Source organism: Mastomys coucha, unplaced genomic scaffold, assembly GCF_008632895.1.
Source record: "Mastomys coucha isolate ucsf_1 unplaced genomic scaffold, UCSF_Mcou_1 pScaffold21, whole genome shotgun sequence".
Lineage (NCBI taxonomy): Eukaryota > Metazoa > Chordata > Mammalia > Rodentia > Muridae > Mastomys > Mastomys coucha.
In genome coordinates, this window is record NW_022196904.1 from 55,113,260 (window position 1) to 55,136,393 (window position 23,134).

Genomic DNA, 23,134 nt, shown 5'->3' on the forward strand with positions numbered 1-23,134 from the left:
TTTTTTTTAAGATTTATCTATTTATTATATGTGAGTACACTGTGGCTGTCTTCAGATACTCCAGAAGAGGGCATCAGATCTCATTACAGATGGCTATGAATCACCATGTGGTTGCTGGGATTTGAACTCAGGACCTTTGGAAGAGCAGTCAGTGCTCTTAACCACTGAGCCATCTCTCCAGTCCTGCAAAAATGTGTTTTCAATTGTCTAATAAACAAATAATCAGAAAAGTCTAAGTCTCTGCTGAGTGTGACACCAGATCTGAGGTCAACATATTAATAGCTTTTTAGGGAATTATAACAGATAATGTCTCTCAGTATTATAGTTATCATTTGTCCAGAAATTCGTTGACAAAATCAATCCACTCACAGTGAAAATAAAGGCACAGTCATTAGGGAACTTTATACATTTATTCTAAATTTTATTAAGGAGAAAAATCCACAGACGTAGCCAAGAAGATTATTCATAAAACAAAACCATGACTTGTTAGAAATGGTGTCTTATTAACACGGATGACACTGGCTTCCGGAGAGACTGACAGGTTCATTTAGCAGCACAGGTATCAATAAAGAGGCTCACATCCAGCAGTGGGAGGGGGGAACTCTTCACCCAGAGGAGGAAACCCTATCATTCAAAAACTGCTGGGACAGTGACTACATAGATAGCATGGGGTATATAAAATTTTGCCTTATAAATGGGGGGGGGGGGAACAACACAGATTTTACAAGAATAAAAGAGTAATAATTAAAAAAAAATAAAAAAACTAACAAGGCTGGAGAGGCGGCTCAGCAAGGGAAGGCATATGCTGCCAAGCCTGAGGCCCTCAGTTTGATCTACAAGGCACACATGGTGGGGGAGAGAACTGACTCCTACAGGTGCTTCTGACCTCCTCACGCATGGCCTGACACATGCACGTGCACCGGTACATGCACAGGCACATACATACATACATACGTACATACATACATACATACAGATAGATGGATGGATAGATGGATAGACAGATGATAGAAAGAGATAGAGATAGATAAGGACAAAAGATGTGTCATTAAAAATTAAAAGACAACAGCATTACACAATATTACTCATTTAAAACTGAAAGGCATTCATTTACTAAGAAGTCCCACAAACAATGAAAGTCTCATGAAAATAAGAAACAGCAATCACAGCGGATCTAGCCAAAAAGCCAGATTCCCATCACAAAAGGGAACCCCTAAATCTCTATGGTATTGTATCACTACAGGCCAGGATTCTTTAAAATAGATTCATGATTATTTGCAATACATGAGATAATCTATCATTTGTTATGTATAAAAATAGTGCAATCCTGTGGGGAGGAAAATGAAGGGTTTGTTATATTTTTAAAATTTAATATTTTTCATGTAATAGCCTCAATATTATTATTACAAATAAGATCGGGAGGCAGGTTTCAACTCATTGCTAGTTTACATATGTTCTTTTAATTATGTATCTGTGATTACACGAGATTGTTGTCATTAGTATCACGAATGTCACAGGGTGCTTCTCTGAGTCTTTTGACAAGTCCTCTAATTAGATCTGTGTGGTCTGGGTACTAACTTGGCATTGGTTTACTACAAAGAGAACAAGTCCCTCAATCACAGGAGATTCTTCATATGACAAATGACACCAAGTAGGAAAAACCCTTGTCAACTGACCTCACTGGCTGTCAGCATCTGAAAAGGCTCTCACATAGTACCATACCTCACAGCCCACAGAACACGTGCATGCACACACACGTGCACATGCACACACACAAACACACACACATGGATGCACACACAAACATACACACAATCACACACACATGCACACGCGTGTACGCACATGCACACACACAGTATTTTCCTTCTGATCTCTCTCAAATCATGCTCACAAAGTCTTCTTCCCCAAGTGCTGGCCAGATGCCTGCTGTCCCTCCCTCTCCTCCCTAACAGAGCCTTCTTCCTTCACTGTGTCACCAGCTTTGTGTTAGATGTCTTGGCTCTGCGGCTCAAACCACAGTTCATGGAGAGGCTCAGAACCATGCAAAGGGACAGACACTGCCCAGCTAGTAAACAGCTCATGTGTGAGAGTCTCCGGGGGCATCCATCCCTACCATCAGCAGGGTCTCCTACAGGCATCTTACATTGCTTCTTTCTAACCACCATGAGGGCTTCTTCCCTTCACAGAAGTCAACTCACTGTGGTGGTCGCCACAAAGGATAAGAAAGGCCAGTGATCTCACTGGGAATGAGAAGGCCAACTGAACAAATACTGAAGCAGTAAAAATGAGACCCTGGGGATGAGTAGGAAAGACAAAGATTGAGAGGAAAGGGGTGTGAGGATGGCTCCTCAGAATCTGGGCTGAGTGTGACAGTGTGAGAGACGATGTGCAAGTCAAAGGACGTGCAGTTAAAGGAGAGCCAGCAGGCAGAGGGAATGTCTATGAGGCCCGTAGTAGGTTGAGTGGGAAAAGGGAGGACTTTGGAGTCAAGGCCTTGGGTTCAAGTATAAGATAGTTTTGTTAAAGCCTGGAAGTTGCCTCTTCCCTTCCAAAATACAAAACTGACTCTTGCCTATATATCAGAAGTGTGTACATCACACTTGACCAATGGCCACCATCATTACCCATAGTATCTCACGGGAATTTCTATAGATAGATCATTTGAGGCCATTCACCTAAGAATCCTGGGTGACAGCTACTTTCATGTGTCAATGTGGCAAGCACATAATTCCCAGACAGATACATGGTGGGACACTACTTTGGATGCTGCTATGATGATTTTTTAAGATGAAATGAACATTTAAGTCAATAATCTTTGAACAAAGCAGATGCCTTGCCTAATGTGGTGGTGGGGGCTCAGCTAAACAGATGAAGGCCCTATAAAAAGAAAGGATGACTGTTTCTAGAGAAAAGGGACTGGGCCTCCAGACTCAAGGGACACTCATTCTCTCCTGAGGCTCTAGCCTGTAGGCTGAGGCTGTAGATTTTCACCTTGTTAACAATTCCATGAGATTCTATAAAGTAAACACCCTAATAGAGGAGCAGGCAGATATTAGCTAGCTACATCCTGTTTGCTGTGTTTTCTGGTGATCCCTGACTGACACACAGATAAGTAGGTTCGTAGAGTTTGATCTTTGTACCCACAGATTATGCACAGACAAAAGAGCATTCCTATGGAAGAGACAACTAACTACCCATTAAAGCTTCCCTCCCTCCACAATGTGCAGCTGCCTCTGAGAAATGTCTGTCCAGACAGGCAGCATCTGCAAGCCTCCTATGGAGCAAGAGTAACCTGGTGACAAGTTCTTACTAGGAGAGGTACACATGACGTCCATCACTGTTAGGCCAAGGAGACTCATCCCCATCTCTTATTCCAGAGACTCCACAGGCATAGGGAATGGGGGGGGGGCAAATGTTAAGACCCGCAATCTCTGAAACCTTCTGAGAAAAAAGTGTCTGCTGAGGGCAGTGTCTGCACTGGAGAGCCAAGGGGAGTAAATGTGTACAGCATTGAGCCACTAAAAATCTGAGGTTTGACACAGTGGCTAAGCATTTCCCTAGTGAAGCCCTTCATCCTCCAGCTGGGGCCTGGGAGGAGATCAATCAAGGCAAGGTGAATGTGAGCACTGTCCAGAGAGCAGCTGGTCCTACACCAATCACCCAGCAGGACTTGGGAACAAGCATTTGGAACATTGCCTCAGCAGGTCCAGCTGCTGCCGTTCCCTCTTTGCATGATGCTCCAAAAACTCTTCCTCCGGCTTTCCCAGGATACATCTGAGCCACATCCATACAGCATTTCTCAGGCACCTGAATCCTGGCCACCATGTGAGGATCTCCGTCCTGGGGCTAGGACAGGAAGTGGAGTAAGAGGGTGGCAGGCTGTCTCTTTCTACATCCATCCAAAGGAACACAGTTTCCTTTTGTTAGGCATCATAGATCTTAATCTGCCTGTCCTGTTGGGGTATTGAGGAGGAAAGGAACAGACTGTCCCTGTGTTGCTAAGGACAGCTCAGAAGTTATGGCTGGTCCCCAGCCAGTGTGTGTACTGCCAACCCATTCTGCACAGAGCCAGCTTCTTGATCCGCATGCTGGAGTTACCATAAGGTCATGAATCCAAGATCTGGGGGCTGGGATATAGAGGACATAGAAGAAACAAGAAAGACCAGATGTTTGTTGTTGTTGTTGTTGTTGTTGTTGTTGAATCTGGGTGGACGGTACAACAGGATTCACTATGCCAGCCCCCCCTCCACTTTTCTGCACATTTGAATTTTTCTAGATTAAAAAAAATACTAAGGCAATCTGTCCTGTAAACCGAACTATACCAGAGGAGGTTCAATGGAATCCAAGCCACTATCTCCCCTGACACCGTTTCAGGATATCAGTCACATTCCTGGAGGAAGTATCTTCCACAAACACATTTGTTCTCCCCCTATTTCCATTAACATTTAAAACGAATCAGTATCTCCAAGTCCTATCACTTAAAACAAGATTTTAAATAATTGATTAATACAAAAGGAGAACACAACCACACTGCCTTGTTCAGTGCCCATCAAAGTTCTTCTGGTCCTGACGCAGGCATATCAATATATTAATGCACACACAGAGAAGACCAAGCTACAGATCAATACACACAGAGATGCATGGGGTACTTCTCAGAGGGAAAATTCATCATCCTTCCCTACCCCTGGTGTGGTCCATGCTTCCATACCCTGCTCAGTAATTATTCTCCTCAAGAAAGAATCTTTACCCATGCAATTTATAAAGTACATACACACACACATACACACACACACACACACACACACACACACCACACACACACACACACACACACACCTCCAATCAGTACTGATAGTTATCCTCCACCCTTAGTTCTCCAACAATGTCTTCATGATATTCTCTCTCTAATTCTGGGGAGGCCCTTGGCTTCTAACTCTCTGACCTCTGGGCATCTGAGTCTAATTCTTTCAAAGATCCATAGAGTCATACACTTGGCTTCTACCTCCAACCCCCCCACACACACACACACACACTCACACACGCCAAACCTGACACGTCTTGAACTCTGGCAGCATGTGTGTTGTTCTATGCTTCTACATAAGTATTTGCACACATACAGATGGATCTTAGTGTCTGGAAAAAGCATCAGCATCCAGACTTTCAAAATGTCTTTGTTTTTTATATGTCCTCAAGGGATATCATGAAAGCAAAGCAAACATAAAGGATGTAAGAGGATGGTCTTAGGAATTCACTCAAGGGGCATGCTGGGAAGTACAATATGCTAATGTGCAACAGTTCTTGAGAGTCAGCCCACCAGCACACAGCAGACATTATGCCCCCCACCTCCTGCCAATAGTTGAATGCTGTCTGCTACTGCCTCTGCCTCTTTTAGTGCTCTGCAGGTAAAGCACTGTCCAAGACGACCTGGGGCTCCAGGTGCCACTTACCACAAGCGAGAGAGGCCTCTTCCAGGAGACAACACCAATGAGTCCAGACAGCAGCACCTAGAAAAGAGAGTAGAGGGAGGTGAGACACTTGGAAATCTTTCAGATCTACTTCAACCTCTTCCGCCCAGAAAAGGGCATGTAAAATCTATACAAGAGACAAAGCTACTCCCCATCCAACATCTAGAATCAAGGTCACAGAGAGGTCACCTAATGCTACAAGGAGCTATTTTACACAGTCCATCACAGGACTACCAACCAAGAAGATCCCTTCCCTTCTGTCCAGGCAGGAAAAGAGGAGGCCCACAATCCCCTTCAAGAACTGTGTCCCAGCCGGGCAGTAGTGGTGGCACACGCCTTTAATCCCAGTACTTGTAAGGCAGAGGCAGGTGGATTTCTGAGTTTTAGGCCAGCCTGGTCTACAGAGTGAGTGAGTTCCAGGACAGCCAGGGCTACACAGAGAAACTCTGTCTCGAAAAACAAAAACAAAAACAAAAAAAAAAAGGAACGTGTCCAACCCCCTGAGGGCCTCCCAGGTGACCTTTCACAGATACCATTTTCCAATCGCACCAACCAAGACTTCAACACATTGGCCTCTAGGGTACATTTAAGATCCAAATCACTGCATACGTTACTCTACCTAGAGTGGGGTACTGGACTCTACAATGTCGACCTACTCTCTCCCCATGCTTCACAGAAGCAGCAGGCTTCCTACCTCCCCGTGTAGAAACACTGGCTCAGTTCTAAGGGCAGCAAGGGCCATGCCAGAACTGATCAGAGAAGGATTTTCAAGCTCCGGTGAGGGGATGCTTCCTTTCTAGGGACACCTGCCCCTGTTCATTCGTGACCCAAGGGAGTGAGGACCATCCTTCAGAGCACAGTTCAAAAGGATTTCAGAGCCTCTGCTTCTTGACTATTGGTTTGTAGTCTGAGCTAATTTTTACCCAAGTCCAGCTTCCAGGGAGGAGGGGTGGCATGTTCCGGCGACTCAGTAGTTCTGTAGGTTTATTTTCTATCATGTCTGTGAGGAAAAAGTGTTGTAAGTCAAGCTAGCTGTGAAATTACCATGCCATGAAACTGCTGACCCATTTAATTGACCGATTTTGTTACTCAAAGTCCACAATTTGCCAAGAATACGGAAAAACTGCTGAAGGTCAGAGAAGAGTAACATATAATTAAATAGCCGTGGAAGAAAAGGCAAAGAAAATAGAAGAGGCGGGACACAGCTGCCAGAGAGGGAAACCTTTACCTTTCAAGGACATAGTTATAAGGATACCAAGTCACTCTTTCCCACTTCCCTACCCAACCTAGGAGACGCCACAGATTAAAATTAGAATTGAGTCAGAAGTTCCTGTTATAGATGTGATGAAGCGAGCAATAGACTGTCAGGTAGCAATGGCCCTGTTAGAGCCAAAAGTGTTTTCCATTGACGGTATCACGGCTGGCCAGAGAGGCCTGGAATACGCTAGCTCTGTAGATCTTGTCTTCTTAGTGCTAGAATGTTCTTTTGATGCCTACAATCAAGAATTTTGTTCAGATCATCAGATCTGATTCAAAGGCAAATGACGAGGCAATGTTTTAAGCAGCAAAACACGTCCTTCTAGAGGGAAGATGAGAGCCAATTCAATTACTTCCCCCAAACACATGGCAGGTGTGCCCGACAGCTATTGCAAAGTCAGCTTACTGCCAAGAAGCCGTGTTCGCTCCATGCCTAGAGAAGGAAGCTGCTGCAGAAATGGAGTGAGTGATCTGCCTGGGCTGAATGATGTCTAGTGAGCTGTAACAGCCACAGCACTGCAGACTGAAGCTCCGTCTCGAGCCATTCCTGGGTAGTTTCACAGAGGGAGAGACCCTCCTATCTCCCCAGCTTCACTTTCTTATCTGTGTTCCTCTCCTTGTCTGGCCTCCAGCCACAGGACAAGGCTTATCGAGCTGTAGTCTTTCATTCTTCTCTAGCACCAGGAAACAAACTCACCATCATGTCAGCCCTGCCCATGGCTTCTCTTGAACTCAGTCCTCAACATCCCCGCTCATTACAGGCTCCTTTCAGCCTGTGGCCCCATCTTCCTCCACACCATGTCCTCATGCGGGCTGTACCATTCTAACATACTCATAATTTCCCAAAGAAAGACCTTAATGTGCTATCAGGGGTCCTGTCACTCTAAGGGAGCAGATCTCACAGAAACAGGAATCAGGCTGTGTCCCCTTCCCAACTCTTTGAAACTGAGTTCAAAGGCTATCTGTGCTAGGGCTTTACAGCCTCTAATTGTTGTCCAACCTGCTACCTGGTTCCTCCATGCTCATTGTCACACAGGCTATCCCAGGTTACATTATATGGTATAGAATTTCTTGTTACCCTTAAAAGGATAAAAAAGACAGATAATCTCCTTTGTTTAGGGCATTTCTCTGAAGGCTCCTTCTCCCCCGCCTCCCTCACCATCCTGGCCATGACAGCTGTCTCTCTTACTCTTACTTAAAGCTATATGGTAAGTTCTTTAAAAATTTATTCATGCCAGGCGGTGATGGTGCACACTTTTGATCTTAGCACTTGGGAGGCAGAGGCAGGCAGATTTCTGAGTTCAAGGCCAACCTGATCTACAGAGTGAGTTCCAGGACAGCCAGAGTTACACAGAGAAACCCTGTCTTAAAAAACAAAAGAAAAAAAAAACAAAAAAAAATGTATTCATTGAGTTTTCTGTACAATATCTATCTCCCCAATTATATAATATACATTACACACACACACACACACACACACACACACACACACCCTTCTCTCAACTCCTTAAAGACTCTCTAACCTCTCTCTCTTAAAAAAAATTGAAGTCCAGTTTGTGTTGCCCAACTACCCCAGGGCAATAGGCCTGCCCTGGAATGTGGTTGATGTACAAGGTGTCACACCAGTTGAAGAAATCTGACATTTTCTTATCCAGCAGCTATCAAATGCCAATAACTCCTTAGCTAAGGGACAGATTCTATGAAGAGATTTTGTCTGGCTTAAACTTACTGTCACATTATGCATGCTGTCAAAATCTCTATGAGCTTATATGTTCATCCACCCTCTTATGTTTGGAAAACACTAATTCCTTGATGTCAACCATTACCTCTAGCTCTAAGAATCGTTCTGTCCCATCTTCAGCAAAGATCACTGAGCCTCGAGAGGAAAGGAGTAACCTAGACTTGTAGTTAGGGTTGAGCATTCTAATGTCTTTTATCCTCTTTACATAGTGGCTTCCCATGTTAATTGCCATCTACTGAAAGAAGAAGCTTCTCTGGTGAGGACTGGCAATGGACTGATCTATGAGTATAGCAATATGTCACTAGGAGTCATTTCATTGCTAGGTTCATTTGACATAACAGTAATAGGTTGCCCCCTAGGGTCCACCAGCAAATAAGGATCCTCTTGATTGCCCTCAGTTGTATTATTGCCCTAGATACGATATAAAGCACTGTATTGAACAGAATGGAAAGAGTACTAAGGAGTTACCATAGGTGCTCTTGGTTACCCTATAGAACTGACCTATATTGGAACTGACCTATATAGCAAGACCCTATTGGTAAAGAAACCATACACTTGAGTTATAAAACATGGAGAAATCTAGCTGGTACTCTACTGGAAGCTTCATCCCCATTGGCTCGCTTACGCTGTGCTAGAAGGTGCTACAGGAGGAGAATATATCATCATCAGTCTCAGCCAGCTGTGAATCTTGAAGCTGCAATAACAGCTGACCTAGTGTGACATGCCCACTGGTTCAACAGCTGCACAAAGGCTATGGAAAGAAGCAACTACTTTAAAAAAAAAAAAAAAAACAACTAGATTTAAAGCCTACTTCACAAGATAGAACCCATGCCTGGCACCATCAAGAAGACCATGAACCTGTAGCAAGCACTGATAACAGTTTGTAATGTTTTAAGGGGTGTCTGGTACCCCCTTGGCCAACAATTGGAAAAAAAAAGAGAACTCTGTTCAATACAGCACCTTAAGGCTTAGCTAGACCAATAAAGCAGCTGAGGGCAATCAAGGCGCACCTTATTTGCAGCTGCTATAGTTTTATACATAGAAGACCCTAAAGATCCAAGAGGAAATTTATAAGTTAGAAAATACATTCAGCAAAGTAGTGGGATACATAAATAGCAATTGAATGTACAACAAACACACTGAGAAAGAAATCGGGGAAATGATCCCATTCACAATAGCCTCAAAAAAAAAAAAAAGCTTGGGATAATTCTAACTAAACAAGTGAGAGGCTTGTAAAATAAAAACTTCAAAACATAGAAGAAATTGAAGAAGACACCAGAAGATAGAAAGACCTCCCATGCTCATGAGTTGGTAGGATTAATATAGTAAAAATGGTCGACTACAAAGCAATTTACGAATTCAATGCAATGTCCATCAAAATCCCAACACAGTTCTTCATAGAAAATGAAAAAGAAATCTCCAGTTTCATATAGAACAAAACACACACACACACACAAACACAGGTTATCTAAAACAATACTGAATAATAAAAGAATAGCTAGAAGCATCACCATTCCTGGTTTTAACTTATACTCAGAGATAAAGTTATAAAACCAGAATTATATTGGCATGAAAATAGACTGTTGATCATTGAGGTTGAACTGAAAAAAAAAAAACACCTAAATCCATACACTATGAACACCTGAAATTTGACAAAGAAGCCAAAAAACACACCAGAGAAAAGATAACACTATCAACAAATGCTGATAGTCAAACTTGGATGGCTGCTTATATAAGAATAAAAATAGGCCCATATTTATCACTTGTCAACTCCAATGTAGACCTGGTACCCTAAATCTGACAGAAGAGAAAATGGGAATAGGTTTGAGCCCATCAGCACAGAAACAGTCTTTCTGAACAGGATGCAATAGCACAGGCACTAAGACCAACAGTTATAAATGGGACTTCATGAAACCAAAAAGCTTTTATACAGCAAAGGACACTGTCATTCAAGAAGATTGGGGTTCTGTAGGAAACAAGAAGATAGCTCAGGAAGAAGCTGTACATTAACAAAAGTATTAATTAAGTAAAGTATTAATGTAGCAAAATCCTGGGAAAGCCAGAATTATCATCCTACATAGAGAGCCACTTCCCAGAGCTGTTGGTTAGATTCATTTTGGAGGTAACATGATGTGGGCCTCGTCTTTCTGTCTTCTCTTAGCTCTTAGACACATCCCAACCTGGCTATATGTTTCCTTAGGGTCAGCAGTTAAACCCAGAGGGATCCCTAAGGTTTTCAGCAGGCTAGACCCAATAGGATAACCACTCCTTGCTCCATCAAACTAATCTAAGACCTAAAACACAGTTCTGCCAATGAGAGACCACATATATGATAGCAGGTGCTCCAGATTCTAGAATGTTATTGGTAGGAGTGTAATATTTTGTACTTTTGGTTTTGCTTTGTTTTGTTTTTTGAGATTCTCAGCAGTTCATTCTCTCTCTCTCTCTCTCTCTCTCTCTCTCTCTCTCTCTCTCTCTCTCTCTCTCTCTCCCCTTCCTTCCCCTTTCCCCGTCCTTCCCCTCCCCCCACACACATAAAAGCAGATGAAAGAAACAAAGAGTAGCCACATGGAATGGCTAACTGGCTGCAAATAGGTTTGTAAGCACCCTCCATGATCTTCCCTCAACAGGGGGATTGCTAACACACTTCCCACAATGTGTCCCCATGGGTCAGGAGCTTGTGACTGTACATGATAAAATCCTTCCTCTTTGTCAGAGTGTCACTCACGGGAGGATTCCATCTCAACCACAGCCCTGCCAACATGCAGGGTCAAGGGTCAAGTAAATGTGTACATATTGTGGCAGGATGTTCTAGGCCATCACATAGTTCTGCAGGCTACACTAATATGTTCGGAAGAATTTTAAGAGTAAGATATCTACATCTTTAACATTAAGTTTTATCAACTGTTTTATTGCATCCACTGAATAACCATATTTGTTCATGAACATTAATATATTTCCCTTCCCTGAAGCATCTTTACACTCCTGATATGAACCCCCATGTTCTTTTCTTTTAAAGGTACTAATGAATCTAAATTCCCAACACTTTTACCAAGGCATCCTATTCTTCTGTTCAAATTCACTGTTCTGTTTTCTATTCCTGTGCTAGCTTATGTTTGAACTTCTCAGGCTGACATCTGCAAAGGAATCTGGAGCGCATTCAGACCCATACAGGAAACCGGACCCAAAGTTCCCAGACTCCCGACCTGTGGAAATGCAGAAATACTAACTTTGTGGTGTTCTGAGCCACTAGACCTGTGGAATTTAGACACATGGAAACAACAACTCGAGGCAGAGAACTGATATGCTCCGTGGAAAAAAGAACCCTGTGAGGACTGGAAAGAAGGGGCAAGACTATTCGCGTTAGATAAAGCAAGGCTTACTGAAAAGTCTATAGGAATTATGAGAGAGGGGAGAGGAGGCAGGCAGGCAGCAGGATTGACTCAGTATACTACCTGCTACAAAAATTAGTGTGCTGAAATATGATGTCAGTAGTTACATTTATGGAGCTCTGGCTCCATGCCAGACACCTGCCATGAATTTACATTGTAACTCTGCCATGACCATCCTCAAAGGTGTGTGTGTCCATACGCAGAAGGATGGGGCAGCACCGTGGTTAACTTTCTGTCCCTGTTTTGCCACGGAAAGATGTGAGGATGTACGTGTGCAAGCAGAAAAGGAAAAAGGAATGAAATTTAAAACTCCATTTATAACAGCAAGCAAAGGGGTAGAATGGCCTAGAACCACTAGACCGGATAGGAGTAAAAAAGCAGTGTCAAAAAAAGCTTAGAGTGCTGGTTCTCAACCTGTGGGTTGTGACCCCGATGTGGGGTTCAAATAAGCCTTCACAGGTGATGCTTAAGACCATTAGAAAATGCAGCAAAATTCATAACAGTAGCAAAATTATAGCTATGAAGTAGCATCAAAACAATGTTATGGTTGGGGATCACCACAACATGAGGAACTGTATTAAAGGGTCGCATCATTAGGAGGGTAGAGAACTGCTGTCTGAGAGGGCACAGGAGGTTTTATTATTACTAGATGGGGCAAAATATTCCTTTTTAAGGTAGAGGGGATTAAGTAATGTACATATGCTGTGCAATTCTAAGAGATAAACTGATCCATGCAATACAAAGTGAACCAGCTTAGCTATTCTCTTGGAAAGCAACAAAACTGAATCTCCATTTTAATCTTTTTATGAGAACAAACTGTAGCAGAATCAAAGAACAAAAACCCAAATGTTCTAGAAGAAAATAGGAGAGAAATTTTAAAATGTTCTTAAAGTCAGCCTTAAACATAACACAGCACTAGGAGTCTTAACACACAAAAAAAACAGATGTGTTGAAACTTTTCAAGTTTGTGGTGAATGGTTCTTTGCACACTAGTACGGGTGACTAAATGCTGGTGGTTTTTACATACTAGTGTGGTTGACTAAATGCTGCGACCTGTCATTCTTGACAATCTAAGTCTGTGCTCTGATGTGTCAGTGGGTGGAGTGCCTGTCTCCATCTCAGGACTGGGCTTGGCTAAAGACTTGCCTGACCATGCCAGGTGGAAGCAGGACCACACTGTCACTCCTAAGGCCTGGAGACTCATCATCCATGCCTTCTGGGCTCCTCCTCACACATATGTCTGCAGTCCCTTCAAGCCTGAGTCCTAGAACTGTTCTATGGTTTAGACCCTAGCAGAAGCCTAGAGCAAAGTGGAGCTGTCCACACTGACCTTCAGACCCAGGGGAGAACAACCCACAGAGTTTTGGGGTGATATTTAAGTATAGTATTATTTATGACAAAAGCCAAAAGGCAAATTTGTAATTTTAAAAGAATATGAAATCCTCAAACAACTTTAATTGGAAAAAATAAATTAATAATGGATGGAATAGAAAATATTGATTTTCTTAATTTATAAGGAGTTTGTATACATTAATAAGAAAAATGAACAATTTAATAGAAAAAAAATAGCTGAACTTCAAATAGAGAATGTTCATTTTGAACAGAGAATAAACCTCTAACCAGCCACCCTGCTTCAAATGCCTCAAAGTTTCAAAAGTTAGAACAGCAATATAAATATCACCAAGTGGCAAATATTTTGGTGAAGTTCTGACAAAGGGCATAAGCGTGGACCTATACAACTCACTGAACCTGGAGAAGTCAGATAGGACCTACCTAGGGCCTTCACCCTATAGACTGGTGCTCATGGTATTGGGAGGAACTCTGAACACTACCAACTCTGCTCCAACCCCTTCAGTCTACATGATATGCTGGTGCAACAGTGGTACAGAGCTTGCGGAAGTAACCAACCAACTCCATGACATGGAATCCATCCCCAGTGCTGCTTAGGTGGCCAAGAACCTGAGACTAGATATACTAGGGACCTAGTGGATAATCAGATATGACTGTTCTGCTGAAGAAACATAGCAGTAACTCCTAATGCCATTCTGCTCGACTCAGAGATCAGCGCCCTGCTCAGCCATCCTAAGAGAAGCTTTCTCCTGCAGCAGATGGGAACAAACACAGAAACCCACAGCCAGACATTATGCAGAGAGCAAGAGATCCCCAGAATACTCAGCACTAAAAAGAACATCTCCACCAAATCTTTTCCTCAGGCATGAGGAAATCCTGTGGAAGAGACAGAAAGGGTATGGATCTGGATTGGAGGGGGCTACAGAGGACTAAGAAGAAAAAAAAACAGAATCACAATATATCGTATAAAAATCTATTTTCAATAAAAGAAAGAAAGAAGTGTGGAGAAGGCCCTCTGAAATATTACTGATGTTGGTATAGTTTGACGTACACTTCCTTGGTGTTCGGCCCACTCCAAGAGATAGTCCTACTGTTTTTCAATAAAATGGGCACACACACTCACACTCCATGGTCCTGCCACTGGGCACTAATCTTATGGGTACTGTGCCCTTGATACAGGACTTTTCTTCTTACAGTAAAAGACCTGTCCCTGGACGAAGCAACAGAGGACTACTGAAGTAAATCCTGTTGACATCTAACGTGGATGCATGCAGTATGGCACTGAAAGCAAGTCTGTTCAGGCTGATGTCCAGGGTTGCCAAGGGTAACCAGTCTAACAAGTAAGACAAGGCCAAGTGTGAGGAGAAGGTGCCTCTCCCTCTGGAGTAAAGGGAAGAAATGATGGGGGATGGTGTGACATCAGTATTCCTCTTTGGAAGGGTACACAAGAAATTCAGCCCTGAGAAGCAGAATCAGAGCCGAGGGGACACTTGCCTTTAAATGTGCAACTTCGTATACTACTAAATTAATATTATAATAATAACTGTAATGCCCTATGATTGGATATGCACTGTCATTTATACATACCATTACTAAAACCATAGTACTACTTCTAAAATTTGCTGCTCCTGGGGTTGGAGTGATGACATAGCTGGTAGAGTGTTTACCACATGATGATCATGGCCTGAGTCAGATCCCTGGCACTCACAAACATACTCATAACCCACACACAAACACATCCACGTTCACCCTATACATACATATGGTAATTGCTGATGTTAGGCAAAGGGTTATATTTGAGAACTGGAAATAACCTAAGTGTTTACCAAAAGGGGAATGCTGCCATTCACTGAATCCTTCCCCATGGCCACCATGCAATCATGGTTTTGAAATGCAGTTAATATCCCAAAGCCATGTTTGCTCTCAGTGAAGGACAGAAGAGCAAAGGACTGGGAAGGCAGTTCACTCTCCTGCTAAGTAAGCAAGTCTGTATGGATGTCAATGCACAAGCAGGTGGAGGAGTTAGGACTGTGTCTCAATCCCATCTTCATTGTCTCTGAACAGTGTATTTTCATTTGTATTTCATATACATTTCATTTGTTTTACATATAATAAAAAGCTCATTATTAAAACCCAAGCCAATGATTGCTATCTTCCAAGGTAGATGAAAACTTATGTCAGTGGGAGAAAAAAAAAAAGAAAAAGCAAAGCCAAAAACTACCCCCAAGTCTTCCTGTTCCATGTGAGAGAAGTGGGCAGTTAGAGCCAGAGAGCAAAGGCCCCTGACTATCACTCAGGCAGGACTAGGCCCCTGGTCATAGTAGCCACTGGCTTGTATAAAACAGCAGGGAAGTAGATCGCCAGTTTGTGGTAGCACAGGTGGGACAGGCTAGCCAGAGAGCAATGTGGCAGGGTGGGGAGAGCTGAGTGGCCCAGAAAGGTGCGAGCTGGGTAGCTGTAACCTCCCTGTCTGAGTCCAGTGCCAGCGGGGAAACTCAAAGTGAACCTATCTCCAAGCTCAAGGAAGAATATTATATGAGCTGCAAAGCATTTTAATTCTCTCATTTTAGAAGTCTCCTCTTTCTTTGCACAACAATAAAAACAATGTATTTGTTGATACAGAACATTAATTCCATTAAAATCACATTATGTATAATGAAAAGCGACCAGACTATAATTACAACAGCAGACTCACAGACCCACATCAACTTTTAAATCCACTGGAATTTCAGCAGGAACTGAAGCTATCTGGAGGAAAAACTGCCGCTTCGTTTCCAGATGACTGAATGGACATCCACTGTGCTGATGTCAGAACTTCACACTCAGTGGCAATTTCAAAGGCAGGCCCACTCTCTGAGGCCACCTTTGCCCAGACAGACACTGCTGTTATGCCTAAAACCAAAGGACACATCCTTCTGGGAATTCTCCCCCTGGGGTGAAGTGCCCAGGGACTGGATTCTCCAGCTCTCATAGCGGCCTCTGGGGCTTGGGAATCTTACTGTGCCACACAGGCTAGCCTGTCCCATGCCTTCTCATTGGACCCTCAGGGCAGAGTGCATCCTCTGTCCTCTCACCTCCGGGGTTCTGAGAGGAGGCTGGGGGGAGGAGAGTGGGAGCACAGGACTTGCTTACAGCAAGAAGGCACACAGAATGGTTCTTGGATCTTGTCACACCCACCAATCACTACCCACACTGAGATACTAGTGGACACTGAGGTTCAGTGGATGCTTTCGGGAAGGGGTTCCAGGTCCCCTTCCAGGTAGAGATGTGGGCAGTGGCAAGCAGAATGAGACTTACTTTCAAGGAAGAAAAATAAGAGGATCAGAATACTGAGAAGCTCAGGGGCCACACTGTACAAAGGGCAGGGACTTCTATAACGGTTCAATAGCTTTGGGGTCATTCATATAGTCTGGACTCTGTTCATATCTTCTATCTATATGTAATTCTACATATAACTTCATACATCCCATATTTAACATCTGAAATCTCCTCCAAGGATGTGCATTTTTCTTATTAGCATGAGCCACAAGTCACCCTGAGATACTCTTGAATGCCTCTGAGGTGTGCACAGGGTTCCAGCCAGTCCTCATTGGCTTTGACTGGCCTATTCCCAGCCTTCTTCTCTGCCAGCCAGTCCCTCTCCTATGCTGGTTCTGTAGCCTCTGTGTAAGACCTTCAGAGCCTACTCTTTCCTACCCTCAGCACTCTGGGATGACTTTCTTTCCTCTCCAACCCCATTCTCCACCATGCAATAGGCTGTAGACTAGTCCAGTTAAAAATGCAAGTCTGACCACTCATTCCCCACTCCCACGACCCTTCTCTTCAGCGGCCAACACCATAGCTCCATCCTCCAGCACTGCGAGCTAAGTACACATCTTTTCTTTATAAAGTACTTGGCGGTGGGTTATTTGCTACAGTAACAGTAAAGGAACTAGCACAGCTTCTCTGAACAGGACACCTTTCTCACTATACTGTGACCATAGTATAGGCCTCATGCCCTGTAAGTTCACACCACTATCATCTTAGTGGCAGATTGCCAAATGAGAATATCATTTACTCCCAGAGACACCCCCGAGTACCTGGAATCACAAAACTATGAAAGTAAAAACATGCGAATAAAATACCCAGAGACGGGCTCAAAGAAATGGTAGTTATTTGATTTCATTGTCCTGATCCCAGTCCCTCTTATCACTGCTTGAGAAGTCAGGCTGCTCTTCAGAGAGACAGACATTTATAACTAGGGCTAGCCTGCTACTATTTACAATCTTCTAGACTTGACACTTTGAGAAAGCTGAGAGCCCTCACTTTCCCAAGGTCCCTACCCCTGCTGGCAGCAGCAGAACCCCACATTTCCTCAGCTGAGCAGCAGTCCAGCTTTTATTTCATCATTCAGCACTGACATTGTGATGTTGAAAATGCTGTCCGTAACTAAGCCACAGGAGTCTGATAATTAAAGGCGTTTAAAATACCTTTTCAAATCACACTGCTGTATTTAACTGCAGCTAATTGCTTTGTGTTTTGCATCAGCCAATACTCATGGTGAGTTCTCTCAGACCTGAGACACACACACACACACACACACACACACACACGTCTGAACAGACAAGTGCCCTCCTTGGCTGTGTCCCTACAGAGTCCCGTGCCTTGCTCCTCCTCGTCTTGGCTGTTCCCAGCCTGGGAAGGTACAGTTCCCAGGGTCTCCCATTTCCTTGAACTTCCCTCTCTCCTGGAGTAAAGCAGTTTTTCTGAACCCTTGGCTTCTTTTTTCCTGACTGTGTTTGTTTTTAGACAGGCTCTCCCTGTGTAGCCCAGGCTGGCCGGGACCTCATGGTCTTCCTCCCACAACATTAAGATTACTGACTTGTGCTCTGGGCTACTGCGTCTGCTACTTGTTAACTCCTTGGGGCTATCTTCTCTAACACCTTTCAGAAAAAGGACTCACAGGAAGTTAAATTTTGAAGCCCTGCATCTCAAAAAGAAGAAATATGGACAGGTGGTATCTTAGTTATGGTTTCCACTGCTGTGAAGAGATACCATGACCAAGGTAACTCTTATAAGGGAAAACATTTCATTGGGATTGGCTTACAGTTTCAGAGGTTCAGTCCACCCTCATCATGGCAGGAAGCATATCAACATGCAGGTAGACTTAGTGCTGGAGAAGTAGCTGAGAGTTCTACATCTTGATCCAAAGGCAATCAGAAAGAGATTGATTTTCATAGGCAACCAGGAGTCGCCTCTGGATCACGTTGGCCAGAGCTGAGCATATATGAGTCCTCAAAGTCCTACTTCCATAGTGACACACTTTTTTTTAACAAGGCTGCACTTCCTCGGATAAGGCCACTCCTCCTAGTAGTGCCACTTCCCATGAGCCAAGCATATTCAAACCACCACAGGTGGGAAAATCTGGTTCCGAACCATATGGACACTTGATTTGTTGTGTTTGTATAATGTGTATATATGAGTGAAGGCTTTTTTGTATGCCATGGTGTATGTCTAGAGTGTGTGTGTGTGTGTGAGTCTGTGTGCCATGGTGTGAGTGTGTCTAAGTGTGTGTGTGCATGTATGAATGTGTACATGTGTGTATTTCTATGAGTGTACCTGCATGTGTGAATGTGTGTGTGAACATGTATATGTGTGTGTGAGCGTACACATGTATGTGTGAATGTGTGTCAGAGAGCAACGTTTAGGAGGTGGTTCTCTTTCAAAAATGGGTTCTGGAAGGAAGTCACAGGTGGTCAGGCCTGTATATCAAGTGTTTTGACCTGCTGAGCCACTGAGCCCTCCCTCGGCGACTTTTGTTCTTCTTTTAGATGTAGTCTCAATATGTTAGCCAGGCTAGTCCTGACCTCCTGAGTTCAAGTGACCACCTGACCTCAGCTCCTAGAGCACCGGAACCAGAGGTGTGCACCAGAACACACCCTGCCACGGTAAAGACAGCAGTCCACAGCAGGACTCCCCATCTGGGGACAGCCAGTGGCTCAGCATCGTTCACATCCCCAACCCGCCCCCAACCCACCCCTATCCCACCCCCACCCCAACCCCACCCGCCCCTACCCTCCACTGCTTAGCAAGCTCAGCCGTGCTTCAGGACTATGAGTCAAATTTCCTAGAAGATATATCCACGTTCACTTCTATAGCTTCAAGATGAGCCTGGGTGCCCAGAGGCACAGAGTCCCCCAACTTCTTCAGCAGTCTCTGGAGTTTGGAATAACATTCTTTCATTAAATCCCCTCCAAAACTCCTGTTTATCTTTTTGAAAATATTTAAAGATGTGTTTAGTTTATGCGTGAGTGTTTTGTCTGCATTTATGTATGTTCACAATATGCATGCCAGTGGAAGTCAGAAGAGGGCATCAGATACCCTGGACTTGGGGTGGTTGTGAACCACTATGTAGGTGCTGGGAACTGAACCTGAGTCCTCTGCATGAGCAACCAGTTCTCTTAACCATGGCACTATCTCTCCAGCCCCTCCTGTTACTATTGTTAATGTAATGAGTCAAATCCATTTAGAAGAAGAAATGGCCATCCTCATAGTATGGACTTCCCCCAGCTCCACTAACTAGCTCATTGGTTATTGATATTTATTATTGGTTATTGGTTACTAATAGAGTTTTAAATTTGTCCGCATATGCAATTGTTTAAATATTTTAAGTACATTTACTTATTTTTGTCTGTGTGTAAATGTGTGCATACATGCATACCAGAACACATGTGTGGAGGTCAGATGACAAATTGTAAGTTTCGGCTCTCTTTCCACCTTGTAAGTTCCAGGGATCAAACTCAAGTTGTCAGGCTTGGCAGCAAGCTCGTTCACCTACAGAGCCATCTTGGCCAGCCTCTAACATTTTAATTAGATTTACATCTAGATAACTTATTTTTGTGCTATTCTAAATGATTTCTTTTAAACTTACATTTTTGAGCCCGGCAGTGGTGGTGGATGCCTTTAATCCCAGCACTTGGGAGGCAGAGGCAGGTGAATTTCTGAGTTCGAGGCCAGCCTGGTCTACAGAGTGAGTTCCAGGACAGCCAGGGCTACACAGAGAAACCCTGTCTTGAAAAACAAAAAACAAAAAACTTACATTTTTGGTCTGCTTCTGGCTTTTGATACATTGATCTTCCAGCTAACGTGTTGGAAAACTCCTAATACAAACTTCAAATATTTCAGCATTTCTTAATGTCTTAATCCTGTTTCTCTCTCTCTCCTTCCCCTCCCCCTTCCTTCTCTCCCTCTTTCTGTGTCTCTGTACATGTTGTTCATGATCAACACGAATGTCTTCCTCAATCCCTCTCCATGGGTTTTTTGTTCATTTGGTTTTGTTTATTTTTTTAAGCAAAGGTCTCTCACTGAACCTGGAGCCCACTGATTTGGCCAGCGGGTCCCAGGGATGCCCCTGTCTGCCTCTCCAGGGCTAGGATTACAGGCTCGAGCCACCTCTCCTGTCTTTTTGCATAGATACCAGGGTAGACCTCAGATCCTCAGGCTTAAGCAGTGAGTAGTTGACCCATGGAGCCACCTCTCTAATGCCCTGCTGCTGATTCTACTGTTAAGCTAATACTTATCCTATAATATGTTTTATTATGTTTTCCTAAAATCTGTCCATTATATTGAACTGTCCAATGTCCCTGCTAACTGACGTTCAGTCCCCTCTCCATGCATAATCACATCACCATGGCTGACTGTATTCTCTTTACCCTTCCTGACTATGCACCTCTATTTTCTTAGGTATTTCAAACTTTTACCTTATGCTTTAGCCTTGTTGAACCTTCTTACCATAGCTTTGTTTTCTATTTCATTAATTCTGTTTGTATCTTCATTGCCTTAAGTTCACCTACTCGCCCTCCCAAAGTTGATAAGAGCATTAACTTCAATTTTAATCTTTCTTCTCCTTAAGTACAAAAGGCTGTTCATTTTCATCCTGACTTCTTATTTGACTAATGAGTCATTCAAGCATATTTTTTTAACTTTCCAAAGATCTTATGCTCATTCATCCTTTAGCCAGTGGTTCCCTTTTTAAAGTTATTTTATTTTTTGAGATCATAATATAATTATGTGATTTCTCTCTACCCTTTCCCCCTTCAAGTCCCGTTGTGGACCTCCCCTCATTCTCTTTCAAATCCATGGCTTTTGTTTTCAATGTATACACACACATATGTATAGGTATATATCCCCCAATACATAAATACAAGCTGCTCAGTTGTCACCTCTGTGTGTGTTCTCAGGGCAGACACTTTGTTACTGGATGACCAACTAGTGTAGTCCTCCTTTGGTAAGCTAATTAAGGGAATATAATCTCTTTGTATTCATTTTCTTTCAACATTTTTGATACTTGCTTTATATAGATTCTGCACAATCAAGTTTTTAAAATTATATATTTAATTGAGAATATCTTTATTTTACATAATTCTGCATATGTCAATTATACCAACTTTGATAACTGTACTTATCACATGGTCACATACACATCAGATTTTCTCCCTCTGAGTATAAAAACTACTCTTCAGGGCTGGTTCTATACCCAGCAATAGATGGCTAACCCAAAATAAATGCAGTGGTATTTTTGTCTCATATTGCTTTGCCTGGGCATGTTTTTGTCATATGGGTCTTTGGCTTATATATTATGGTTTCCAATCTGTGTTTTTATTTTTAATATTTGTTTGCTTCTTGTGTTTTTTCTTTTAAAAAATTTCTAGTTTGGGGGGGATTTTTTTGTTTGTTTTCTAAAGATAAGGAGAAAAAAGGATATGCAGCTGGATAGACAGGTAGGTGGGGGATCTGGGAAGAGCCAGGAGAAGGGGAACAGTGATCAGAATATACTGTATGAAAAAGTATTTTTCAAAATATTTTCTCCCTTTGAGAGCAGATTGATCAATTCATCCCCAATGCCACTGAGTTTCTTTAGCTATCTTGCAGCTATTTTATTAGATGCATATAAAGTATAAAATTATATCTGTGTAGTATAGTAGTGAAGTTTTCCTAGGCAGGCATCTCGTCTGATCATGAAATAACTGCCAACATCCTGCTGGGAGATGTCACTAGCTCCTCTCTGCCTTTACTTCCTTCCAGTCTCCCCCACCTTCAGGCGAAGGCATACCTGTGGGACAGCATGGCCATAGGGTTTGTTTTTCAGCTTTTTCTGACAACTCTAAACACCTGGGGCTATTCCTTGTGCATTTAGTGGTATCACTAAAATACTGGGATTTCCTCCTTTTTTGTTATTAGTTTTGTGTGTGTGTGTTGTCTCTGTGTGTGTGTATGTGGTATTGTTGGAAAATGAAACAACAAACTAACTAAAATTCTCACTACAGTTACTAGAAATTATTTTTTTTTCCAAACCACTGAGAATTTCAGGCTCTTAAAAGTCTTGTTCAGATATCCAACTACTTTCCTTAAGTCTTCCACCCAAGTCCCCTTTCCTGGTCTGACTCATGTTCCCAAATCACACTAGTGAATTTCTTGGTATCAGCCTTGCTGGTGTGTCTACAAATTATGTTTCTTTACCTATGCTCACACCTTTCAGTTCAGTTCAATTCCTCCAAAAGAAAAATCTATCTGGTATAGTACAATGTGTTTCAATGATTATCTCTCTTACACCACTTTTAGTTTCTCTGAGCTTGTAACCCAAGCCTAAACTCTACAGTATCTAAGACCTATGTGACTTGAGTGTATCAATGAGCTCGACCCACAGTGCTCTTCTTCAGAGCCATCTCTCCTGCTCTTCCACCAGACTCTGTACAGCTTTGTCACTTTGTTCATCTTCCAAAGATGATGATGACTAAGCAGGAATGTCCATCCAGACAGAGATCACCTCCTGAGCTTCAGACTAGAGCCCAAGGGACAGCTAAGCTGCAGGCCTCATAATGTCATTTAGACTTCACCTTCACAGAGATACCAAGTCTCCAAGGTGAGAAGGAACTTGCCCAAGGACA

At 43.0% G+C, this 23,134-nt stretch overlaps 1 protein-coding gene across 2 annotated transcripts in view; it reads right to left on the reverse strand.

Moving 5' to 3' along the window:
• Fam189a1 (family with sequence similarity 189 member A1) overlaps positions 1-23,134 on the reverse strand; it is a 421,960-nt gene that overhangs the window by 230,041 nt on the left and 168,785 nt on the right. The window contains exons 1-2 of one of the 2 annotated variants that reach the window (XM_031386885.1): positions 6,392-6,463; positions 5,451-5,507 (exon numbers count right to left, since the gene is read on the reverse strand). In XM_031386885.1, coding sequence (XP_031242745.1) covers positions 5,451-5,507; positions 6,392-6,424 — 90 coding nt within the window. In that variant the 5' untranslated portion in view covers positions 6,425-6,463. Of the gene's footprint in view, positions 1-5,450; positions 5,508-6,391; positions 6,464-23,134 lie in introns of those variants that run through there. The other variant, XM_031386884.1, reaches the window with a different exon arrangement.